General features: G+C 42.4%; 1 protein-coding gene across 4 annotated transcripts in view; it reads left to right on the plus strand.

Moving 5' to 3' along the window:
- MON2 (MON2 homolog, regulator of endosome-to-Golgi trafficking) overlaps window positions 1–27460 on the plus strand; it is a 209976-nt gene that overhangs the window by 56780 nt on the left and 125736 nt on the right. For all 4 annotated transcript variants that reach the window (XM_040344211.1, XM_040344213.1, XM_040344212.1 and 1 more), the window contains exons 8-13: window positions 5256–5450; window positions 11549–11673; window positions 13758–13897; window positions 15634–15787; window positions 16337–16563; window positions 20771–20852. In XM_040344211.1, coding sequence (XP_040200145.1) covers window positions 5256–5450; window positions 11549–11673; window positions 13758–13897; window positions 15634–15787; window positions 16337–16563; window positions 20771–20852 — 923 coding nt within the window. The remainder of the gene's footprint in view (window positions 1–5255; window positions 5451–11548; window positions 11674–13757; window positions 13898–15633; window positions 15788–16336; window positions 16564–20770; window positions 20853–27460) is intronic.

The raw sequence follows: 27460 nt of genomic DNA on the forward strand, positions 1-27460 counted from the left end.
CTAGCCTTGGTTATCAATGGCTGTGTAGCCCAAAACAGATGTTAACCCATCCTAAACACTAATGGAAATGTTTTAAATTATGTACAAAAATATGCCATCGGAATTTTACAGCTACATGCTTGGAGAATGTTGCCATTTCACAATTTGACAGGCTACACTTTTGGTGGTCTGTCCCCAAAGCTTACAAAATGCAAATGTATGGGGTAGACCACTCTAGGAAAACTTAAATGAATATCAGTACACGCTTGTGAACATTATAAATGAATAGGTATGGGAACAAATTTGGTTGCTTTAACATAAACACGTAGGTACCTTCTAATGGCAAAAATAATTGCTTTAATGGAACATGCATATCATGGTGCTTAAAGGGGTTGTAAAGGTTTTTTTTTTCTAAATAGGTTCCTTTTAAGCTAGTGCATTGTTGGTTCACCTACCTTTTCCTTCGATTTCCCTTCTAAATGTTTTTTTTCTTTGTCTGAATTTCTTACTTCCTGTTTTTCCTCGGTAAGCTTTCCACCATCATCCGAGCCGTTCTGGCTGGGGGTTAGTCAGCCAGAACCGCTTACTGAGGAGAAACAGGGAGTGAGAAATTCAGACAAAGAAAAAAAACATTTAGAAGGGAAATGAACTAGCTTAAAGGAACCCATTTAGAAAATAAAAACAAACCTTTACAACCCCTTTAAAGATCCCCTTTTCAAAATCTGAGAAATCTAGACTTTGTTTTTTCCTCCAATCTGCTGGAAAAAACACTGTACGTTTTAGGCATAATCTTTTTCTAACTTTTAGCTCCTTAACTCAAATACACAACCTATCATTTTAATGCGAGGATTCAAAATTCAACATTTTGTACGAATACCATTAACAAATGTCTTTACTCAAATACAGTTTATTGTCCTTGATCTGGCCACACACATCGTTCAGTTTTTTTTTTTTTACTAGGTTTGGATAAACCTGATGAAATAGATATATGGAAATTGAAATTGCTGATTTGTTTTTACAGTGGATATAAAAAGTCTTCACACCCCCTATTAAAATTACAGGGTTCCGTGATGTAAAAAAAATACAAAGATCAATCATTTCAGAACCTTTTCCACCTTTAATGTGACCTATAAACTGTACAACTCCATTGAACAACAAACTGAAATATATGAAATCTTTTAGGTGTAGAGTTGATCGGTAAATCACAAGTACTATCAGATAGTCTGAGGGAATATATCCACATTAATGCGGGCACGGCAGAGGCTGGGGTGGTCTGGGACTCCTTGAAGGCGTACTTGAGTGGTCTGTTGATACAAAAGGTAGCAAGAATGCAAAGGGAGTCTAGAGATTGGGAAGAAGAGGCCAGGACCGAAGTGGTACTAGCAGAACAGTGTTGCATAGAAAATCCATCCCAAAGTACACAAGGCGCATGGCTGGAAAAACAGCAGGTCTACAAAACAATAATCAGGAGAAAGGTTGAGAACCGCCAAATTTTTCAAAAACAACTTCAATTTGGAGAACGAGAAAAGGCGAGGCGTGCTCTGTCACTCTTGGTACCGACCAATACCCCTTCTTCTAATATTGGGGCTATTAGGGGCCCTGCTGGTGAAATTATAACAGAAGGTAGGGGGATAAGGTACGTGTTTCATGAGTACTATAAACTCCTATATAAATCAAAAGGCGAGAATGTAAATATGGAGGCCTTCTTTCAGGGGTTACTGTTCCCAAATCTGCCAGACAGGGAGAAAAGGAAACTGGAATCCCCGATCACGCTGGAAGAACTGCAGTGTGCTGTGGCGGAAATGGCTAACCACAAATCGCCAGGCCCAGACGGGCTTCCAATTGAAATCTTTAAGCAATATGGGGACATATTGCTGCCAGAGCTACTACACACTTTGAACTATGCTTTCTCTAAAGGACATCTCCCTCCCTCCATGATGGAGGCAACAATCATTATAATCCATAAAGAGGGAAAAGACCAACTTGATCCCTCTTCATATCGTCCAATATCACTACTTTGCACGGATGTAAAAATTCTGGCAAAGGTATTAGCAACACGATTGGGTGTATCGAGAGCCTTATCCACCCCGACCAGTCTGGATTTATTCCTAATAGGTCGACAAGCCTAAATATAAGACGGGTTTTTCTAAATATGCAGGTTCCCACCGATAATGAGGGCCCCAGGGCACTGTTGGCGTTAGACGCTGCTAAAGCGTTTGATAGCCTTGAGTGGATGTATTTGTGGCGGGTATTAGAAGGCTTTGGGTTCGGTCCAACCTTTTACTAGGTTGGTCAAGCTCCTATACAACAAACCATGCGCAAAAGTTAAGATAAATGGTGAAGTGTCGGACCTATTCGAATTGGAGAGGGGAACAAGACAAGGCTGTCCTCTGTCCCCACTCCTATTCGCATTGGCTATGGAACCCTTAGCTATGAAAGCCAGGCTTAAGGAAGGCACTTTGGGATTTAAAAGGGGCCCAGATGAAGATAGGATATCGCTGTTTGCAGACGATATCCTTTTTTTTATAGGTGACACCAATAACTCACTGGTCCCAGTAGTTCAAATGGTTAGGGAGTTCGGTAGGTTGTCAGGATTAACTATTAACTGGGACAAGTCGGCTCTGCTTCCAATGGATACGATGCAATTTACGCCACTGGCTGATATGCCCCAGTTAAAAATCCTGACCACACTTAAATATTTGGGGATATGGATTTCCCGGGATATCAATGAATACATCGCTACAAACCTGGCCCCCTTATTACTAAAGCTGAGGCAAAAGAAGGACATTTGAGGCCGCCTCCCTCTCTCCGCGGCCGGGAGATGCAGTTTAATCAGAATTGGGCTGCGGACCATGCAGCTCTCGGTCGGGAGGGAGGGATGGCGGTACCACAACCGAGAATTTACTTCTTGGCGTCCCAGCTACAGCACATTGCAGGTTGCGGAATATTAGACCAAAGAAAAGACCGCTTTAGACTGGTGACAACAGGAGCCCCGCATAAAACACTAGTTGAAGTTCTGGAGGCAAATTCATTTGCCTATAAGTGCCCGACCATAAATCTATTAAATAAGGTATGGAGGACAACAAAGGCTCTATTGGGATACCTTGGAGTGACCGAGCTAGCCCCCCTTTGGAACAATAAAAACTTTTCAGAAATCGAGGGAGTGGGAAAATGCAATATCTGGGAGAGACAGGGAATCACGCGCCTCGCCCAGCTATATGTGGGAAATATATTGAAATCTTTCTCAGATCTGAGACAAGAATTTAATATCCCAAATAAAACCTTTTTTAAATTCCTTCAGGTCAGACATGCCATTCAGGCTCAGTTTAAGTCTCAATCGTTAGATAAGATCCAGACCCCTATTCTTAACAAAATAGCCCAAAGAGACTCAATGAAAGGGTTTATCTCAGAGATGTACAATAAATTGGGGACCAGAACTATAAACCAATCTGGTTTGCTTAAAAATAAGGAGAGATGGGAACGGGATTTGGGACCGATAACGCAGGAGCGATGGAATAGGATCCTAAATAGAGGGACTCTAGTATCCATTGCCCCAGCACAAAGAATGTCTCACCTGTTTTTATTGCACCGGGCCTATTATACGCCAAAAAAAAAGTTCCAATTAGGTTGGAAAACGAGAGACGAGTGACCCAGATGTAAGGATACAGGAGATCTTGCTCATATGTCAGGCACGCAAATTAATTGCGTTACGTTGGCAAGCACACGACCCTCCATCAGTTAGGAACTGGATTGGAACTATTAATATGTTGATTGAGAGCGAGAGAGTGGTCTTCATCAAACAAGGCAATTATAAAAAGGTAGAAAAAGTGTGGGGTCCCTGGTTGAGACACACAGGTCTCCCTCCGTAGAGATAAAAGACTATCACCGTTAGAAATCTCCCCCAATTACAAATTTCCAACAACCAAAAACCAAGATAAATATCATAAAACCCTCTCAAGAGAAAGGAAAAGGGAAGGGTCTAAAAGAAGGAAGAAAGGGGAAAGGAAAAAGAGAAAAAAAAGAAATAAAGACTACGAGTTGCAGCTTCGAAAGAGGCAACTTCCCTCTCCCACCTCGGTTGGTCCGTTAAGAGGATATCAGAGATGCATTGTTAGAGTTATATTGGGGGGAGCAGAGAGGGGGTAGGAGAAGGGGGGGATGGGGGGTGGGAGGTGGGAGAAGGGGGATAGAGGGGTCGGGGGAGGGAGGAGGGTGAAAGACAATGGAGAGGGCGGGAAGGGTTAAGACAACTCATTGTACAGTATTTATATCACAATCATGGTTGACGATGATTATGTATTTTGCTGCATGAACTACGCACTTTAATGTCACAAAAGTGAGTAATCCTGTAAACACTGTATTTTGGGTTAAAAAAAATAAAAAATAAAGAATAATTGGAAAAAAAAAGAAAAAAAAAAGGAATACAATTTCCACAATTGGCATCATTAATGGCAGGTTAATGGTAATTTCCTCTCCCCGTACTCAGGACACCGTAGTGACGTAGGTGTAGGTGTATCCCAAATCCCTGGTAAGAACCTGGATAAAAAAAAAAAAAAAGAGAAGTAAAAATAATATTGTTGCATAAGTGTGCATACCCTTAAACTAACACTTTATTGAAGCACCTCTCGATTTTATTACAGTACTCGGTCTTTTTAGCTATGAGTCTATCAGCATGGCACATCTTGACTTGGCAATATTTGCCCACTCTTCTTTGCAGAAACACTTAAAATCTGTCAGATTGCGAGGTCATCTCCTGTGATGAAGCAAAGTCTGATCGTGTGTACAGACTAGTCCATCAGACTTTTTTATAATCACTGTGACATGAGTCGCAATGATATAAATGGTTCCATTGGCGGCAATGGAGGGTGACTTGTTATGCGATTTTGGAACTGTCAAATCGCATCGCACAGGTGTGAACGGGATCTTACTGTGGTCTTGGTGGACAAAATGCAAGATTTGGTGCAGCTGTGCATGGTAGTTTCTAACTTCTGTTTACCCAATTAAGCTTTCACAAAAAAAACCTGGATGCTGATTGGTTTCTATGCAGAGCTGCACCAGATTTTTCACTCTCCAGTTTTAGTAAATCAACCCCATATTTTCACATTAAGTCATTTTTTTACATTTCCTGCCCCTTTCTGCATAAAAATGGTATTGAAAAAAAAACATATGTCTTTACTGGCTTTTTTGTTATTATCTGCAGGCTACCTTGTCTAATTTTTTTTTTCCTTCTGTGCGGTTTCCGTATTGTGTTTACTTGATATCTCTTGTTTTTACAGCATCAAGAATTTAGCTTCCTCCTGAAAGAAAGAGTGTGCCCACTTGTGATTAAGCTGTTTTCTCCAAATATTAAGTTCCGGCAAGGCTCTAGTAGTAATTCTTCACCTGCTCCAGTTGAAAAACCTTATTTTCCTATTTGTATGAGATTGCTCCGAGTTGTTTCGGTCCTCATCAAACATTTTTACGGCCTTCTGGTAAGCTAACTTGATGTGTTTTTTTTTTTCTGTAATTGTTGCAATACACAACATAATTTGTTGCCGTTTTGGCATATACTACAAATATATAACAAATAATACTAACAAATGAAGTATGTAGGGGTATCGATATATCTGCAACTAGAAGAAAAATCGTTTCCCCCCCCCCCTTAAAGTGGATGTAAACCCTCTCCCTATAGTGCTGATCTATAAGGATATACTGTACATGCCTCCTGCATGTATCCTTACCTGTCAAATGTCTCCCCTCTTTCTGTTATAAGAACTGAAAAACTGCAGATTCTGTGGGTGGCTCTGTTGTCTGGAGCTCGGTGGGTGGAGTCGTGATGTCAGTAGACTTCGCGCCCACCTCTACACTCGCCTTGTCAATATGCATTTTCTCCTGTGTATTCCTTACACTAAATTCTGCTATGATCACTAAGATCCAGTCAAAATTCAGAAAAGTAACCACATGACTTCAGAAAAGGAGTGGGGGTGGGAATTAAAAAAGAATGCCTGTTTTCAGGCTAGTGCATGAGATATGTAAATAACCTGTCACTCACAGCAAGGGGGCGGAACGGAATAAGGTTTTTCTCTGTAAGTCCGTTTTATTTCACTGAACAATAAAAGAGGATTTCTCAGAGCTAGATTAACTCTGTGTGGCAAGACTGGGCACAGATGGATAGTAAATCGTATACTCTACATCAGGGGTCTCCAAACTTTCTAAACAAAGGGCCAGTTTATTGTCCTTTAGACTTGAGGTGGGCCGGACTGTGGCCAGCAGGAGAGGAAATTTTTCTGGCATCGGTGGGAGCAAACATCGCTCCATTTGGTATCAGAAGGAGGAATAGTGCCCTATGGTTGGTATCATTGGGCGGAAACGTGCCCCATTGTTAATGTCAGTGGGAGAAATGGTGCCCCATTGTTGATGTCAATTGGAAGAATAGTGGGAGGAATAGTGCTCCAAGGGCCGGATTCAGGCAAGCAAAGGGCCACAGTTTGGAGACAACTGCTCTACATTGTGACAGCAAAAAAAAAAAAAAATCGGGTTTACATCCACTTTAATGTGATATGTGTACATGTGCACTACTATGTACTAGAAAAAGGAAATAAATGAATAAAACTCTAATCATGAAATAACACTGACTGATAAAATTATGCGTTACAGGAACCGCTGCTCCCATTAATGCAGTGTACTCACACACTCCCATATGGCAAACCAAAAATAATGGTGCACTGTTCATTTAAATCAACCTATTCAAAAATAGTAGCAATTGATCATAAACATTAAACAACTTTAAACAGTCCTACGTGACATAAAATCCAAATTGCATCAAAAGTACATAATTCAAGTCCTTAAATTGGCTTAATAAAAGTCCTATTGAATGTGCTTATTGCGCGACTTAAGACAATAAATCTTCCGTAGAGTGCTTTTTAAAAGTGCTTGCATGGCAAAAGTTACAATCCACTATGTGCCATGCCTCCTCTTAATCTTTGACCTACGTTGGGTTACTTACACTTGGTCAAAGTACTGGTGTGACTCCACCTCCAGCTACCCTGTTTCTCCGAAAATAAGCCCTACCCCGAAAATAAGACCTAGCGTGAGTTTCTGGGATGGTTGCAATATAAGCCCTACCCCAAAAATAAGCCCTAGTTAAAGTCCTTGTAAAAACATGTAATCCGTTCTGTAAAAAGATTATATAATGTGCAGTGTGTCTCCCTTTTGTAACTTTATTGTGGAAAATACCTTATTTACAGCACTGCTGGGCGCTCACGTGACCCGCCGGAGCTCTTCTCCTTTCCTCCCGGCTGATGTCAGCTGTTTTTTTCCCCAATAAAACGTTATCAAGCCCCTCCCACTGCAGTATTTAAGAGTGGGGCTGACGTCATTGGGGATCTTGGCCCCTCCCTCTGCAGTATTTGGAGTAGGGAAGAAGAGCTCCAGCGGCTCACGTAAGCGGCACTGTAAGTAAGGTATTTTCCACAATAATGTTACACAAGGAGACACACTGCACATATTATCTTTTTACATAACGGATTACATCATTTTATAGGGTCTTTAAACAAAGGTTTATTTTTGGGATTACAGAATTTCACAATGCTGACTCCAGAGCTGACAGGGGGGGAAACTTTTTTGTACATACCATAAATAAATAAGACATTCCCTGAAAATAAGCCCTAGTGTGTTTTTTGTAGCCAAAATTAATATAAGACCCGGTCTTATTTTCGGGGAAACACGGTATTAGTGGCCATATTTCTCATGGAGTCTTTTTTAAGAGACTACTCCTCTCCATCTCCACTGCAGATATATCGCTCAAAAGAAAGGGCCACATTTCATAGCACAACCCCGTGTATGTATATTAAAAAGCTTTAAATACTACACGTTATGCATTTAAATAAAATAAAACCATAAAAGGCAGTGTTCCCAATCTTCAGATGGCGTTTCTTACCACACTTACGGTTTCCACTGAACCTGGAAGTGACGTTACTGGCTCTCCCCAAAGAAGGGAAGGTTTCATAGAAAAAAAAAAAGAGTAATTTTATTTATTTTTTCTTTTCCATTGAGAAACATGGGAATTTCTAGGCTGTTGGATATCTGTTACTCACAGGAGAAATGGACACTGGCAATAAAAGAAAAGTTGGTCAGCAGGATAACCCCACCCACAGCCATCATGTCTCGGTTTTTGCTAGTGTCCTCACATGAGTGGACCTGTTTTTTTGGAATTCAGGATGTCTTCCAAGTCGGCCATTGAGTGCAGGGTTTCCAGTTAATACTGATGATTCTTGTGTGACAGCACTATGTTTTTTGAAGTCACTTAGTCATCTACATCTGCTGATAGATTCAGGCCAGATATAAAAAATCCTGTCCAGTCAGCCAAGGAACGCAGTTTCCCTGTTCATTATCTATTCTGATGTGACAGTGCTACAGTCAGCAATGACTACCCTTCTGTGTTTATTTTACACATGACCCTGCTATTCAAGTCTTGCCAGTATATGGCGATTCCTTAGATAGTTATTATTTTAGAGCTGAGGCAGCTTTCCTGTCCCTGTCTCTGTTCCTAACGTTTTGAATTCCTTGTGAGATTATGGTGGGTTGAGGTTTCCTCAGTTTTGTACTGGTGTTTGCTTCAGAAGAAACTCATCTGACTTGCCATGTTATGTGGGTTAAAATTCAGATTTTATTCTGAACTTGCCTTTTTACTTTCAAGTGGTTGTAAAGGCTAAAGGTATTTGCCTTAAAGTAGAACTATGGGCAAAACCATTTTTTTGCATTTTGGATAGAGTAAGGGAGGGTTCTAATCCCTGTGAGATTTTCGCCATCTGTGTCCCTACGGAGATTTACTTTGACTTCCTGTCCCTTAGCGAATCAGAAAGTGAGAAGAAAGCCCTCCAAATTTAGGATAATCCCTTTGGGTCCCCTCGGTTCCCCAAAACTAGTGTCCCCATTGGAAGACTTCCTCCTCTATACTTTCCTGGGGACAACCCAAAATGTGGCATTTTCTTTTACTTTCATTCATAATGGTAAACAGGACAAACAGAGAAGGGTGATTCTCCTTGAAGCGGTAGTAAACTGCATAAAAAAAAAAGGGGGGGGGGACCCTGGACAGTTTAAGCCATAATTGCATGCTAGCACATTATGACAGACTTACCTTAGCCTTTGAAGTTGTATAGATTGTGAAGGAAGGGTGTCGTTCTCTCTAGCAGGCTGTTTACTACACTGGCCATACACTATACGAAAATTCGACCGAAATTCGGTCGTTCAGACAGTTCTTTCGTTTTTTTGAACAGTTAATGGGCACAAAATCGATAATCGTTGGGACGTTTTTGAGCCGAAAAAACGAAGGACACATTTGGAAATTTTCTGCCGAACGAACAATAAATCGGAAGGTTAATGTGTTTTCCGTCCTAACTTTCTGCACTAAGTATATGTATATTTATGTCCACTGGACGATTTATCGGTCATTACATGATGGCACTATGGTTTGCGCTCACGGCCGAACGTTCGTTTTTTGAAAGTTTGTTTAGACGACTTTTCGTAGAGTGTATGGCCAGCATTAGTCATATCTGTGTATATAATCTGTATAAAGACTGGCACACGGTCGGAGATTACGACCGTCAAGTACGTGGTTTTTTTTCCAACGGAATTTTGGCTCGAACTTGTGTTGCATAGACACGGTCACACAAAATTCCGACCGTCAAGTACGCGGTGACGTACAACACCACAACGAGCTGAGAAAAATTAAGTTCAATGCTTCCGAGCATGCGTTGACTTGATTCCGAGCTTGTGTGTTTTTTTTGGGCGCGTCGGAATTGCAAACAGATGATCGGAAATTTCCGACAAGAACTTTTCTTGTAGTAAAAAATTAAGAACCAGAAAAAGTCAGATGGAGCCGACTGTGTGTACGCGGCATTAGGCTACTTTCACACTGCTCTGTTGCAAAAGCACGTTTAAAACACATACAGTAGGTGAACGCGATATTGTGTCAATCTCGCTCCCTTTCTCAGCGAGATTGAGCACCTACGAGCCCCATCGCGGGAGCCAGCGCCGAGCTGGCTTGCCGCGATGGAGACAGAGCAGTCATAGAAGCGACGGGAGATCCGACTTGGATTCCTGCCAATTCTACACGTGTGCGGCGTTTGTTATGAATCCTGAGGGGGAAGTCCCCGCCGTATTTTAAATAAAAATCCGGCATGGGTTCCCCCCTCAGGAGCATACCGGGCCCTTAGGTCTGTTATGGGTTGTAAGGAGAGAAAAAAACGGCGTAGGGGGTCCCCCTACAATCCATACCAGACCCGTATCCAAAGCACGCTACCCGGCCGGCCAGGAAGGGAGTGGGGACGAGCGTAGGGTAGGTATCACATGGGTAGGTACAGAGCATGATGGGACTGTGAGGCCTATATAGGTCCGATGAAAGCAGCGCACCTGTCATTTCAGCGAGAAGAGCCGGCGTGTCAACATCTGGAGAAGAGAAGAAGATGACGTCACAGCCCGGAAGAAGAAGAATACCTCACAGCACGGAAGAAGAAGATAGACGTTCAGCGCTGAAGGAGAAGGCACCGGACAGCTGGAGGAAGAACCGGGGTGCGCCGAGTCAACAGCGGAGAGCGGCGAACATAGCAGAAGACCCCCGGAGAGTGAAGAAGACCCCCGGATAGCCGAAGAAGACCCCCCCCGGATAGCGGAAGAAGAAGCACACCACCCCCCGCCGAAGACGTCGGAGGAAACCCGCCGAGGAGTGGGCGCTTTTATAAAATCGACCCCCCCCGGCGGTGGAAGAGAACCGGACGGCGGCGAAGAGCGTCCCCCACCCGAAGACGTGAAAGAAGAATCCCCCCCCCCTGGTAAACAGAGCTAAAGAAGACAGGGGGAGCCTCCGGAGCAGACTAATAAAATATTTTAATACCCTGTGTTTTTTATTTGTGTTTTTACCACTTTTCCTCCAGGTGAATGGGTAGGGGTACGATGTACCCCTAGGAGGGGGGGGCCCGCTCGCTCGTCCCCACTCCTTTCCTGACCGGCTGGGTAGCGTGCTTTGGATACGGGTCTGGTATGGATTGTAGGGGGACCCCCTACGCCGTTTTTTTCAGCGTAGGGGGGCTCTCCTTACAACCCATAACAGACCTAAGGGCCCGGTATGCTCCAGAGGGGGGAACCCATGCCGAATTTTTATTTAAAATCCGGCGGGGACTTCCCCCTCAGGATTCATAACAAACGCCGCACACGTGTAGAATTGGCGGGAATCCAAGTCGGATCTCCCGTCGCTTCTATGACGCGCACGTTGGAATGTGCTGTCACTATTCCAGTGAGTGCGAGATGTCGGCAAGCTCTCGGCACCATGTCGCCGAGAATCAGCGCGATGCTGTCATGCTAAAAACACAATATCGCAAACACCTACTGTATGCATTTTTACTGTGCTTCTGTTTTGCTTCTGCTGCATTTTGTACCTGTGAAACAAAAACTCGAAAACTGCACCAAAACACAACAGTGCGTGATACAATATTATTACTTGTGGTTTTAAAGATTCCTATTTGGTTTAACACAAATGGTAATTTTCTTTCAAATTGTGCTAAATTAACCTATTTAACCTGAACTCTTTTAGGTGACAGAGTGTGAAATATTTTTATCGCTGCTAGTGAAATTCCTGGATGCTGATAAACCACAGTGGCTCCGAGCTGTAGCTGTAGAGTCCATACATAGGCTTTGTGTCCAGCCTCAGCTTCTCAGGTAAATGATTTACATCTCAAAGCTATATCCGATGGCTATCAGGATTTATATAGTGCCAACAGTTTGCGCATTGCTTTACGACATGAGGGCTGACAGTACAATTACAATACAGTTCAATATGGGGCCTTGCTCATTAGAGCTTACAATCTAGGCGTATAGACAGATTTAGAAAATCCAATTTCAGTGGTTGGATCATGTTAACCCTATGGTTTGGATTTGGATTTTAAATACATTTTTCATCAACAAATCTTGGTTTGGTTCGAACCGCTCTATGTAGTAATATTGTGAAGCCCCAAGCCTTCCAATTTATTTTTTTGCCATCTCTGTTGTTGTTACCAGATTTCACCCAGTGAAATTGTTCCCATGCGTATTTTATGGTAGTCTTGTAATTCCATGTGTCACCAGCAGGTGATAACAGTGGTCTTTTAAACCCCTAAGCTTTAGAACTTTTATGTTACAGCATGGACCCTAATCAAATAACGAAAATCAATAAAAGAAAATTAATTCATGTGTTTTACACCTGGCGTAGGATCAGCCAGCATGCTTCATTACTTATGTTTTATCTTTAACAGACTAGCTTTAATCCAGTCTGCTGTAAAAACTACAGTTTTTTTTAATTTACCAATTTCCTACAGGATACAATAGAAAATTCTCATTCTTGCCTACTGTACAAAGGCTTTAGCAATTCGCTTCTTTTTGTTGTCTTCCTTTTAGGCTGTTTGGATATGAACTCCTTTACAAACTTTTCTCTGCTTATAAACAACTTTTCACACGTTTGTCTTAGGGCTCTTTCACATGGGGCAGACCGTTTTCAGGCTCCGCTTTGCTCGACGGAGCGATCCCCGCTGAGCCGGCAGATGACAGGTCTGTCTCTGCACACTGTGCAGGGACCGACCTGTCGGAGCACCGCTCTCCCCTATGGGGGATCGGATGACGACGGACCGTAGAGTCCGTTGTCACCCGATCTGATCCGCCAGACGGATGGAAAATAGTGTTTTCCTCCGTCACACTTTTGGCGGATCGGAGCGGGGCGGATGTCGGCTGGCATGTCACCGCTGACATTTGTGGATCCATAGAGGAGCACGGAGCGCCTGTTCAGGTCTGCCTAAAAAACTGGCAGGCGGACCTGAATGGTCCGCCCGTGTGAAAGAGCCCTTAAACTTTCGATAATTTTTTTGTGCTGCTTCCTTACTGTGAAACTATTCTTTGCATTCATTAAAACATTCACCCTCCCTCTAAGTATTTAAAAGAGGTATGGTCAAAGTTTTTATGGCCATACTTGTCTTCTTGGTCACAGGAGTGCACTTACTTTTGCACTCTTTTGACCCAGAATCAGCTGACAGCAGGCAACGGCCCATTGTTGGCTGATGTCACAGAGCTGGTACAGGCTCTGGAAGGATCTTGACAATAGTGTCAGGATCCACCCAGATGCCTGACCAGCAGCTGGCTCAGCCTCTCAGCACGCCGCTGAAAGACTGAGTCAGCTGCTCCTGCTCCCTCCACAGCCTGGCTCTCCAGTGAGTGCTGGAGGGACAGAGCAGTGAGCTGTGACTGAAAGTTACCTATCTCTGCTCAGAGCAGACTGAGAACTGAGCAATCATTGGTCATGTTATCGCTTAGTTCCTGGTCTTGGAGCCAGAGGGGGACCGCCGCAGCATTGGACTGATTCTGCAGCAATTTATGTGAGTCTGTACCTATATGTGTATTTTTTTTATTTTCCACACTTCTCCTTTAAATCCATGCATAGAACCCGACCTTTCTGAAAGACTGCAGCATTGGACTGATGCTGCAGCAATTTATGTGAGTCTGTACCTATATGTGTATTTTTTTTATTTTCCACACTTCTCCTTTAAATCCATGCATAGAACCCGACCTTTCTGAAAGACTTGGAACCTCAATATATAACACTTCTGATTTTTCAAATCTATTGCTTTAAGATCTCCCCTTACTTTAGCAGAGTCCTCAAAGTATTTTTATGTATTTGTGTATTTTACATTGGTATTGTTAAAGCCCTTGTATGTTCTGAAAATACTGGTTTTATATCAATGCAGAAATCATAACAAGAATACTTTTTCCACACCCAGGTCTTTCTGCCAGTCCTATGACATGAAGCAACACTCCACTAAAGTTTTCCGGGATATTGTCAATGCTCTGGGATCCTTTATTCAGTCACTTTTCCTTATTCCAAGTTCTGGAAATTCATCAAACACATCCAACCCAAATGGTATTCTTTTCCTTTTTGTGGAATGTTTCTATAATTTTGTATGTTTTGGTTAAAACGAAAGAACTAATCAAATGGAATGTTTTTGAAAATGACAGCCTCGGCCAAATATCGGCTGAAATCAGCCGGTACAGTAGATACCAGCCAACCTTCGGCCCGTGTGTACGGGTCCTTGTTTGACAGAAGCCAATTTCATGGACAGCTTCTGTGAGTCTCATGGATGGCTTCTTGTGAGTCAGGGCAGACCCCCTGTCAGAACACAGTAGCATACACACCAGCCGGGTGAACAAAAAAAACTCAAGAGCTCCAGAGGAGTCGCTGTACTAACAATGTCTGATGTCAGATGCCGATCAGCAGACCTTTTTCTGTCATGCCCCTTTGACAGAAGCCAGTCGAACTGCCTGCTTCTGTCGCACCAGCTGCTGTACACACAGGCTGAATGTTGGCTGGTTTCTATTGAACCGGACAATGATTCTCGATATCCTGCTGTGTGTATGGCCCTTAAACATATTTTTATAGTCATATGTATTTATTTTTCCAAGCAGCGAGAAGGGGATAGATATGCAATTCCTTATCTAGCAGCCTAGAAGCAATTGTGTCTCTGTACATCCCTCCTTTACATAATGCAGAGTGACAGAAAATGTTGTGACTCTTCTATTGAGTTTTAGGAGCTGATGTCTTTCTCTAGTTCATACATCATCAGCAGTGACAGGTTTGGCAGGATGAATGCCTTGTCTTAAGGCTAAAGTTCTAGGGGTAGATTCACGTAGATCCGCATATCTTTGCGGCGGCGTAACGTATCCGATTTACGTTACGCCTCCGCAACTTAGACGGGCAAGTGCTGTATTCTCAAAGCACTTGCTCCGAAAGTTGCGGCGGCGTAGCGTAAATCGGCCGACGTAAGCCCACCTAATTCAAATGTGGGACAGGGGGCGGCATGTTTTATGTTAATGTTCTGTGACCCGATGTGATTGATGTTTTTCCCCAAACGGAGCATGCGCCGTCCGTGGAATTTCCCAGTGTGCATTGCTCCTAATATGCCGCAAGGAAGTCATTGGTTTCGACGTGAACGTAAATGACGTCCAGCCCCATTCACGGACGACTTACGCAAACGACGTAACTTTTTCAAATTTCGACGCGGGAACGACGGCCATACTTAACATTGGTACGCCGCACTTACGCCACCATATAGCAGGGGTAACTATACGCCGGGAAAAGCCTAACGTAAACGGCATAAATATACTGTGTTGGCCGGGCGTACGTTCGTGAATTCGCGTATCTAGCTGATTTACATATTTTGATGCGTAAATCAGCGTACACGCCCCTAGCGGCCAGCGTAAATATGCAGTTACGATCCGACGGCGTAAGAGACTTACGCCTGTCGGATCTAAGGGAAATCTATGCGTAACTGATTCTATGAATCAGGCGCATAGATACGACGGCGCAACTCAGAGATACGACGGCGTATCTGGAGATACGCCGTCGTATCTCCACTGAGAATCTGGCCCTTAGTGTCTCAAAGTTTGGATGACAGATTAAGGCATGGGAACAGCTTAGCAATAACATTTGTTCCAGTGTATCTATATTGCTTATGTTTACCAATTTAGATGCAAGCAGTGCTCGGGGAAACCATCTTTACATAGAAATAGTATGTAGCTCTTATGATTAGAATTTGTTTAGCATATTTTACTTTATAAATGTTTTTTTCTTTTTTTTTTTCCTTTTCTTCTTAACAACAGCTGGTTCCATCTCCAGTGGTCCTGCTGCTAATCAAAGCACTCCAGGGATGGTAGTAGCTGCTGGCAATGCAAGTGTACTTCCTGCCTTTGAGTACAGAGGTACCTGGATCCCTATAATGACCATTTCTATTCAAGGCAGCGCCAAGGCAACTTAGTAAGTTGAGACAATTAAAATATGGTTTCAGCCAGTTAGTCTTTTAAATATTTTTGCATCGGGACAGGGCATTTCAGTGCATTTTAATTATTTTTCTCTACATTTAGATTTTTGATGAAAAATACAATTTTAGATGTGTTCAACACTTTTTAGGCACAATCTTTTGCATGCCTCCGGATCTCCAGTGACAAAACCAATTGATTTTAGGTTCATCACCCTGACACTCTTTGCTGTAAATCCTAATCAGTCCTAGTTTATATAGTTCCCTGGTTTGAACATTCATAAATGATAGTATTGTTGTGAATGGGCGGCTAGCACTTTGCTTTCAACCAGTCAACTTTATTGCTTAATCTGGAAAGAAAAACGGAAAACGTAGTATGATTTTTCAGTGTATTGGACTTTAGCCTGAAATGTCCTTTTCTTCAATGAGGATTTTCGTGTTACTTATAATGATTTAAAGGGAATGTTTGGCGTACAGGTACCTTGAATTATAAATATGCATTACATTTTACAGTAATCCAACTAAACAAATTCACTTATTCTTTTTAGTCTTGAAATGCTGGATAAGGTTGAGCCACCTACCATCCCAGAGGGATATGCCATGTCAGTGGCATTTCACTGCCTGTTAGATCTTGTGCGGGGCATCACCACCATGATTGAAGGAGAAATTGGCCAGGCTGAAACAGACTCCCAGATTTCAGCGGAAGAGACTCCATCACAAACTAGTGATCAAAAAGACCTAAGAACTGTGTCTGACCCACCGGAGCAAGAACCAGGTTATTATGTGATGATTTGTTTTTATAGGACTAATGCATTAAATACAATGTATCTTTCAACTTTTCTGAGGGTCTGTTTTATAATGGGTAGTGGCAAAATGGGCCATTGCGAGTTGTTTCTGCAAAACGCAACAGAGAGCTCCTTGATTGATCGACAGCTGGACGTTTGTCAGATTTTTTTCTTTTTTTGATTATGGGTAGACTCCTCTGTTAGGGCACGTGTTTTTTTTTTTTTTGCCTCAGCCTCTAAAGGAGAGACTTCCCTGTTAGGTAACATGTTTTTTTGTCTCAAATTCTAAGGGGAGACTTCCCTATTAGACTGCATGTGTTTTTTTTTTTTTTTTCACTTAAATTTCCAAGGTCTATATATTTTTTGACTTGTATAACACTATATATGTATTCTACATCACCTTGTTGTCTATCTTTTTTAACCACTTCAGCCCCAGAAGGTTTTACCCTCTTCCTGACCAGGCCATTTTTTGTGATACGACACTGCGTTTATTTAACAGACAATTGCGAGATCGTGTGACACTGTACCCAAGTAAAATGTAAGTCCTTTTTTCTCCTTCGTTCATCAACGGACACAGCGCCTCCTTAATCTTGACCATTGGGTTATATTGCCACTGCAGGAGTAGGACTAGGCAGAACATAGAACTTGGCTACGCTTCATGGGCCGTCCTTAGTCTGTAACTTCCTCCCTGCTCTAGGTATTCAGTTTATTTCTGTCTAGTCAGGAGTAAGGACCTTGCTCCTTGCTGGGATCTTGTGGCCCTAGCAAATTTTGCATTTTCTCTTGGAAGATCTAAAATCAACTTCTGGGCTGAATAATATAGATCTAGTGGTCTGCCCAGCCAGCGAGCACGTGCAGACCACGGCTACATGCCAAGATGGCCATGACATGGCCTCAACGAACGGAGGGTGGCCTGCAAGTTAAACGTCTAGCAGGGTATACGACCGGGCTCTGGTCCAAGTCGCAGCGGCCATTTGGCTGACAGCGCCTCCACTGAGTTCTGTCTGGAGAGTCAGCCACACCATGGATCGGTAAATACAGTCCCCCCTCTCCCCCTTTGTGCGGTTTGGGGTGGACACGGGTACCCTCCAGGGATGGTCGTGCCTGTCTGCGGGTTTCCTTCCTCCTATACTTAAAGTCCCTCAGTTGAGCTGGGCTGGGCCTCTTCCTCCCTTCTTATCCTCTTCCTCTCTTCCTGTCCTGGGATATATGAATTAGATGGCGTCCATGGTGTTGCTGGGTCCGAATTGCAGCGCTCCTCCGGCTGGTAGGATTGAGTCTTTGTGGGTCCCTGTATACTTCTCATTCTCCTGATAGGTACCTTGAGCATTGGGGGATCCTTTAGTGGTGCCAAAAATCTTTTTGTACTGCAGGGTCTTCCTTTTCCCTATAGAGCCTCGGGGGCACATCTACCCCATTGACCTTCTCATGGAGGTGGCAGGTCCCTCGGAACCCCAGCTTCCCATAAGGAATGGGGACAACTAAAGTCACCCTTTGTGATCCCCAAACGTTTCTTAGTATGTTATTCCTTTGAGGAATCACTTTGAAAAAAGTGGAGTACTCCAACCGTGGTAGACCCTTCTGCCTCCAGGTTGAATAAAGCAATCATGATGCCAGTAGAGGAATCCCAATCCTTTAAGGAAAGCAGAGGCTGTGGCATGCAGCATTTTTATTATGGCTGGTTTGGCAATGCGTCCAGTCTTGGGCCGAGGGGCCCTGTTGTCGCAGACCCTAACTGAATGGGCAAGCTTCTGGACCAGGCTCTGAGTAGTAAGAAGGTTCCCGCCGATTATGTTGATTTAGTGGACCAATTGGTCCATGGGCTGCAGTTTATTTGGAATGCAGCCTTGGGTGCAGCTCCTGTGCTGTTAAAGCTTTCTGTTTCAGCAAGGGTGATTAGATGTGTGCTGTAGCTTAAGGAGACCAAGCCCCTAAGAAAGCTCTTATTGATCTGCCCTTTCAAGGCGATCGCCTGTTTGGGGCTACCTTGGATGACATCATTGAGGGTGTCACAGGGGGAAAAAAGAGTACCTTCCTGCCACAATCTAGGCAAGAGAAGCCTTGTCGCAGATGGGGGCCTTCCTTCTCCGTCCATAGGAAATTATTTTGGGCTCCCGAGACTGCAGATAATGGAAACGGATCTCTCAAGACTGCCCGGGAAGTTCCAAGCAATGATGGTCTGGTAAGCCTAGAGCTGGCTTCTCCGCATCCCCTGACAAAACTCTTTCAGCATGAAGGTCTGCCCTCATCCATTACTGGGGTGGGGGGACATTTTTGCTGGTCTACAGCTTCGTGGACCTCCTTTGTGAGCATCAAGGGGGTCCATGAATGGAACCTTTTAGGAGTTTGTTCCTGAAAAGGTTTGAGTGACGTCTGAACTACCCAAAGTCCCCTCTATCCCTGTCCAGAAAGTTAAATTACCTAGGTCTGACTATGGAGATAATGCTGACCAGATTAGTAGTTTTCCTACCCAAACTTTGGCCCCTTCAGCAGGTTCAGTTCAACAGGAAGTTACCAAGACTCATGACAATCTTGTGGGTTCCTTTGGTAGATGCTGCAGTGGTCCTAGTGCCACTGCAGGGCCAACACCTTCCTCTTCTGCGGTGCCTGCGAAGGACCGAGGGCAAAAGTCTTCTGGTCATTCTCGTGACCATAAACGTCTTTTGGGAGCTACCTCTCAGAGAGGATCAGTTGTTCCAAGGTCTGATTTACCACCCTGCTTTACAGTTGCCGGTTTTAATGGCCTAGCCATTGAAAGCCAGGTACTGAGAGATAGAGGTTTGTCGGGATCAGTGACCCCTACTATGTTGAAGTCGAGGAAGTCGACTTCTAGTAAGATATACCATCAAACATGGAAGCGTACATTTCTTGGTGTGAAATGATTGGCGTTCACCCTCGCTCCTTTTCTGTTAGTCTGATCTTGCCCTTCCTGTAACAGGGTGTTGAGCAAAGGTTGGCCTTGAGTACCATCAAGGGCCAGGTGTCTGCCTTAGCAATCTTCTTTCAGTGACCCCTAGCCACTCACTCTTTAGTTCGTACCTTCATTCAAGGAGTCTGGCACGTGGCTCCACCTGTACAGTTTATTTTGCCACCATGGAATTTTAAACTTGGCACTATCGGTTCTCCAGAAACTTCCATTCAAGAATATTCGGGAGATTCCCTTACCTACATTGTACCAGAAGGTGGCATTGTTAGTGGCTATTACCTAGGAGGCGCTGTGTCCGTCAATGAATGAAGGAGAAAATTGGATTTTTGTACACACTGTAAAATCCATTTCTTCCGAGTTCATCGACGGACACAGCACCCACCCCTCTATGGAGTTTTGATACTTCTATCACTGCTTGCTACTAAGCTGAATACCTAGAGCAGGGAGGGGGTTATATACTGACTGATGACGGCGCATGGGTCAAGATTAAGGAGACGCTGTGTCTTTCGAACTCAGAGGAATTGATTTTACGGTGAGTACAAAAATCCAATTTTTCCCCACAAATAGAGCTTTCTTTTGGTGGTACTTGATCACCACTTTGGTTTTTATTTTTTGCGCCATAAACAAAAAAAGACCAACAATTTTGAAAAAAAAATAACTATTTTGTACCTCTACAAGCTTTAATATATAAAAAAAAAAAAGCCATATAAGCGTATATTGATTGGTTTGCGCAAAAGTTCTAGCGTCTACAAACTACGGGATAGATTTAGGGACATTAGTTTATTTTTTCTTGTAATGGCAGCAATCTGCAATTTTTACTGGGATTGTGACAATGCGGCAGACAAATCTGACCTCAAGTGACACTTTTTGGTGACCAGTGACACCAATACGGAAATCAGTTATATGAAAATGCACTGATCACTGTATAAATGGCACGGGAAGGGGTTAACTCTAGGGGGCGACACTGGAGGAAAAGCGAGATCTTGATTTTGGTTAAGCTCAAACATGATCTCTCACTTTTCCTCCCTAACAGATCAGCGGTGTGCTTCGTGTACACCAGCACACCGCTGATCCATCTCTCCACAGAACGATCGGCAGGTAGTGGCATGCCCCCTAAACCGTGTGCACAAAATCACGTACAGTTACGCGTTTTCGTGCACCCGGACTGCCCTGCCAGAGTAAATGTCAGTGGAGCGGTCCAGAAGCCATAAATAGTAGTGTGTATTTTCAAATCTGTTAGTATAATTCTCTTTATTGTCATTCTTGTTTAGTTGGTAGAACTGTTTGGGAAGAAATGATTAACGCCTGCTGGTGCGGCCTTCTCGCTGCTCTCTCTCTGCTTCTAGATGCAAGGTAAGTTGTAAAACTATGCACCAGCACAAATTTTCTATCAGATTAAAAACATAGAAGGCAATGTAGTGAGAGGTTATTTCAAGGCACTGTCATTGCTTTGCATTGCAGATAAAATCCAAGATAGACTTCTCAGCATAAGATTAACAGTGTTGGACCTGGTTCTCTAATATGATAGAAGATGTGCATGTTGTCTTGTAATGTGTTTACTGTGTATTGGTGAATGTGAGCTTAGAGCAGAACTGAAACCTTACAGTAAACTCAACTGTAAGTAGTAAAATCTAAAAAATAAAAATACTAGGTTTTGCAGTAAAAGAAAACATGCACCGTGTCCTCATTTGTTGTTACCCTCCTCCTTCCTTCTGTGTGGCCTATCTCCCTTCATAGTTTTCTGCTAGTATTCAGTCCCCCTGAATTATATAAAAAAAATTGTATTTTCCAGAAAATATTTCCACAATTTATTCGAGGTTGACATTAAATCTAGCCATGTTTCCATTTCATTACGTTTCATTGTAATATTTTCCCATCTTAAACTACTCTGGATCCAAGGATATTTTCATTGTTTTTCCTGTGATTGGCAGAATTACAGGGAAAAAGAGGACTACCAGTTTGCTGCCCTTAGCTGGAGGGCTATAATCTCTGTAGGATAAAGAAGCCATGAACAATATACAATTAAAAAGGTATTAACTTGTCAGCTTTACCTTCCTTAAATTTGATCTGTTATCTACTTTGAGTTCTGCTTAAATGCAAATAAAAATGTCGAAGCATGTCTATTGTGTTTAACGTAATGTGGGCATTAGGCATGCTGCGTATGCCCTGATAAATTAAATTGAAGTACACAGGCATACATAACACACCCTGTCCCATTCTCCTGCCTGTGCTTCCCCACTGCCGATATCGGAAATTTCCAGCTGTCAAAACGACATCTGGGACTTCACAAAATATATGTATATCAAAGTATAAATCTTATCTCCGTGCAAAATTCACCACTCTATCAGTAGCGCTGTTAAAACATAATCAACATTAGGTGTACAAACAATATTTGAAAGCAGAAAAATTAAAATTTTAATAAAATCGTGTAGTCCAAAATGAGAAAAAAAATGAGAAATGTGAGTAAAAACATCTGGCTATTTTCCCCACTGATTATAAGAGAAGGATAGATTTTCCCTCGATTTATCCCAGGACAATCTCTGCTAAATCTCTGTTCAAATATCTAGGTATAAATATACCATTTACCTTGTCTACATACATAAATAACAACTTGAAACGAGTTGTTCAAGCATTTAAAACTTACACTGAAATGAAAATATCTCCCCTTGGCTTTGATGGGCCAAATTATATTTTTGGCCAAATTTTTTATCTACTCTCAAACCCTTTATTTTACCAAACTTTAAATTGAGACTTTCACTTGATTCATTGCAGCTACCAAACACCTAGGATCATAGGAGTAGCACTGCCAGATTTAAGGGTATACTATTGGCATCCCAACCAATATATCCATCATTTTGATACTTCCGCAACAACAAAGGCAACTAATTGCTACTTTTTAAGAAATCTTTATAAACCTCTATAGGCTGAATATCCTCACTGAGAGAGGAGGAAGTTCGTCTTTCATTTGCTCCCCCAAAAAACTTTTATCTGTTTTAACCTATCTCAGGCACCCCACTGATCTCCCAGTACTCATTTATGATTTAATCTGTACTTGGAGGATTTTCTATGTTGGCGGACAGCTTTAGATGGGCCAAATATGGAAAAAAGAAATTATATTTATTATACTATAGCAACCACCTCCCGCCCAGCCTATAGCAAAATGACAGCAGGGCTCTCATCGATCCGGGTGGGCATCATATGGCGTCCTTCTGGATCGTGGCTATGCTGCAGATCGATCTGTCAACAGCAGTGTGCATCGGACACAACTGATGACTGTTCGCTGTACTGGCCCACTGCCGGTACCATGTGGCTGCTGTAATTAATCACAGCTGGTCACATGACAGTTGTACACAATGGATGGCTTCCTTTCAAGCCATCCATTGTGTACAATTATGTTGCTAGCTGTGATTGGTCACAGTGACCACATGGTACAGACAGTGCCAATTACAGCCCATCTGGCCCATGTAAACAGCTGTGGCCAATCACAGCTAATCACAACAAAACAATCAATTTCATTTAGTAAAATGCTTCAGTATTGAAAAAAAATACTGATCACTTACTTCCCCAGAGTAGTACAATGTTACTATGGTAACATTATATTGCTCTGGTCAAAGTGTGTTTAAAAATAAAATATATCATTTTTTTCGTACTGCCACCAATCAGTGTCTCTGATCACTGCCACACCAGTTATATGATGATGCTGTACTGCACTGGTGACAGTATGTAAAAATAAATATATACTGTATTTATTGGTGTATAACACTCATATTTTTTCCCAGAAAATAGAGGGTAAACTGTGCCTGCGTGTTATACGCAGGGGGCTGTGGAAAGTTTTTTTTCATTAAACTTCCCTCTTAAAGTTAGGGTGCGTGTTATACGCCTGTGTGTGTTATACGCCGATAAATACGGTATATATAATTTTTTTTTCCATTTCTTAATTTTCCAGAAAGTTTTTGGCAAAAAATCTACAACTTCAAAAAACTTTTCATGCCTCTTACTAAATACCCTAAGATTCTGTACATTCCAGAAAGGGGTCAAAAGTCCCAACTCATCTCTACTCAAAAAATTGTATTCTTGGGATACATAATAAATTCAACTTTACCAAAACATTTCTGATGGAAGAAAAAATAGTGATTGTTAATTTCAGAGGTGGGCAACCTCTGTACAAATCCAGAGACCTCAATCGAACATAATGAGGATTCTCGGATTAATGACGGCAGCTATCCCAGGGGTTCATTTGGCCCAATTTCACATAAGAGCACTCCAGTCTTTCATGCTCTCGATCAGGGATTGGAAGAAGGATTCTCTCCCAAACTGGGCTAAGATCCCAGAGAAAAAAAATATTATCAATCAAGTGGTGGTTGAAAACCTCTCAGCAGGGCATCTTTGGTCACAACACCATCCAGTAATGATCACTACGGATGCGAGTGGTCGGAGGTGGGGAGCCCACTCGGAAGAACAGATGGTCCAGGGAGTCTGGAACAAGCAAACAGCTCGATTTCGTTCCAATGCAAGAGAATTGAAAGCTGTTCAAATGGCCTTCAAAGCTTTTGACCCTGCCCTGATATTAAAGCATGTACAATTCCTTTCGAGCAATATCACTTCTGTAAGTTATATTAACGAACAGGTAGGTACAAGAGTGGCATGCCTTTTGAGTATAGCAGATGACATTCTAGGGTGGGCATAAGTAAATATGCTACCCCTATCTTTTGTACATATAAAAGGGGAATTATACTCCCTGGCAGATGCTCTAAGCAGGGAGACTCTGTCCCAAACAGAGTGGTGGCAAAATGGGGAGTTCTCCAAATATACCTTTTTGCTACAAGAGAGAACAGGAAGGGGAACCAATTCTTCTCTCTCCAGAGGGACCCCTCCAGTTTGGGTCTAGATGCCCTATCCCAATCTTGGGAAGCAAACCTGGTATACACATTTCCACTGTTTGCACCTTTTACTGAAGATCATCCGTAAAATAATATTCTCAAGAGCAAAGGTCGTTTTAGTCGCTTCTTTCTGGCCAAGGAGAGCATGGTTCTCAAGGCTACTAAAACACAGAGGATCCCTGGAGACTTTGTTGCAGGCCAGATCTCTTGCATCAAGGGACAGTAAATCATCCAGAGGTGACGGCCTGGCTACTGAAAGGGAGCTTTTAGAAGGAAAAGGGCAATCTGCAAAAGTAATACACTATTGTTGGTAGAAGGCATGCTCGTATACCTAAGCTATCTAAGGAGGTTGGGTCAAAAGTTCTAATTACATATTTTGGATACTGTCATATTTTCCAAAGATAAAGTTATACAAATAAGGTATGTCCACCAAGCATAATATACTGCACTCCCATCAGACTATATAAGATGACGAAGAGAGTAAATCCAATCCATTGTATGTGCCATATGACTAAAGGGACTTTCCCCCCTATGGTGTAGGAGTGTGGAGGGGCTAAGCCTTTTTGGTTGAAAGTGACAAATTTAATTGCAGTTCGCTTTTGGTTTCCAAATGTTTGCAAGCCGGTAATGCATGAAAAATGATTGTGATAAAATGGATATATACAGATCCTGTCAGCCTAATACACTGGAAGAATGGATATACAAAGTTATACCAATATACAAACTGATTTGTATAGCTAGAGAATGCCCCAAAATGTTGAAAACATACAGTTTTGATGGGTAGAGTCAAAGGATACAATAACAGTTCTGAGTGAGACAGGAGATATTTATTCATAATTAACTTGGTTCAGGAGTTGAGACTACTGTCTGTACAGCAGTTATTCAAGAAGCAAAATAACAATCCAGTCAAAGTAAATAGGCAGAATACAAGCAGAAAATTGAACACACAGGAATAGCTTCTGGTCATGTTTATGGCCACTGCGCTCCATAGAGCTAACTGCTTTATTTCTTTCTGAGTTCCTTATTATTTTCACGTTATAACCTACTGTATCTTCTCATTCTCTATCCCCATTTAAAGAACAGTGAATGAGGGTTGGGTAGATATTACCATGCTATTGTACTACATATGCACTAACCGTTTCCTCAATGCCATGTATAGTAAATATGTTACTATGAAATGTTGATCTGTGTATCATTATTCTGTATTTACTTATAAACTATATTACCAAATGTATTGGGACACTTGCCTTTACGCGCACATGAACTTTAATGGCATCCGAGTTTTAGTCCGTAGGGCTCAATATTGAGTTGGCCCACCCTTTGCAGCTATAACAGCTTCAACTCTTCTGGGAAGGCTGTCCACAAGGTTTAGGAGTGTGTCTATGGCAGGGGGTGCCCAACCTTTTGAAGGGCAAGGGCCACTTAAGCGACTTAATAACTGGTCGTGGGCCACAATGAGCGGAGCGGGCAGATGTCTGGTTCGTGTGCGCTCTACATATGCAGAGCAGACACAAACACAGCCTACTGTACTGAATGGGCCCTCTTATACGATCCGCCCAGATGGAAAGAGGTGGATCCCCCTTTTTTTTTTTTTTAGGGAATTGGAGGTATGCGGGTGTAAATGGACACAAGTCTGTCTACATCTGCCGCTCCATAGAGGAGAATGGAAGGTCCGATTGGGTTGAACCGATCGTGTGAAAGTGCCTCAAGTCTGTTGCTGTCCCAGGCAGAGTGCATTAGGTATCACTCCGCCTGTCACAGGAGCCGGTGCTATACAGGAAGCATCAGCTTATGCTGCTCTGCTCCACAGTTGCTTGCTTCCTCTACCGCCAGCTTCATTCACAACACTGATGCTTTGGGATGACGGGTCGGCAACCCACGATCTTAGCTTGCCAACCTGCCATCCCAGAGCAGGAGGTCAAGGGCTATATCAAAGGGCTCCGCGGACCACTGGTTGGGCACCCCTGGTCTACGGGAATGTTTGACCATTCTTCCAGAAGCGCATTTGTGAGGTCAGGCACTGATGTTGACGAGAAGGCCTGGCTTGCAGTCTCTGCTCTAATTTATCCCAAAAGTTTTCTATCTGATTGAGGTCAGGACTTGTGTGCAGGCCAGTCAAGTGACTTCACTCCAAACTTGCTCATTTATGTCTTTATGGACCTTGCTCTTTGCACTGGGGTGCAGTCAAGTTGGAACGGGAAGGGGCCATCCCCAAACTGTTCCCACAAAGTTGGGAGCATGAAATTGTCCAAAATGTTTTGGTATGCTGACGCCTTAAGAGTTCCCTTCACTGGAACTAAGGGGCTAATTTAGTGTATGTATGGATATATACAGCAATTTTAACCACTTGACAACTGGGCACTTAAACACCCTTAATAACCAGACCAATTTTCAGCTTTTGGTGCTCTCACGTTTTGAATGACAATAACTCAGTCATACAACATTGTAACCAAATGAAATTTTTGTCCTTTTTTTCCCACAAATAGAGCTTTCTTTTGGTGGTATTTGATCACCTCTGCGGTTTTTATTTTTTTCGCTATTAATGAAAAAAGAACGAAAATTTTGTAAAAAAATGATTTTTTCTTCATTTCTATCATATCATTTTGTAAAAAAGTAATTTTTCCTCATACATTTGGCCTAAAATGCATACTGCTACATATTTTTGGTAAAAAAAAAAAAAAAAATTTGGATATTATTTAGTCTGGGTGAAAGTTATAGGGTCTACAAGCTATGGTACCAATTTCTGAAAATTGAACAATTTGATCACACCTGAATTACTGACAGCTTCTCTCATTTCTTGAGACCCTAACAAGCCAATAAAGTACAAATACCCCCCAAATGACCCCTTTTTGGAAAGTAGACATTCCAAGGTAGTTAGTAAGAGTCATAGTTAGTTTTTTGAAGTTGTCATTTGTTCCCACAATTCTTTGCAAAATGAAGATTTTTTTTTTTTTTTTTTTTTTTTTTTTCATACCAATATTGTCATTATAACAGGTTATTTCTCTCACATGGCATGTATATTCCACAAATGACACCCCAAAATATATTCTGCTGCTCCTCCTGAGTATGGCGATACCACAT

This window comes from Rana temporaria, chromosome 3 (assembly GCF_905171775.1).
Source record: "Rana temporaria chromosome 3, aRanTem1.1, whole genome shotgun sequence".
NCBI lineage: Eukaryota > Metazoa > Chordata > Amphibia > Anura > Ranidae > Rana > Rana temporaria.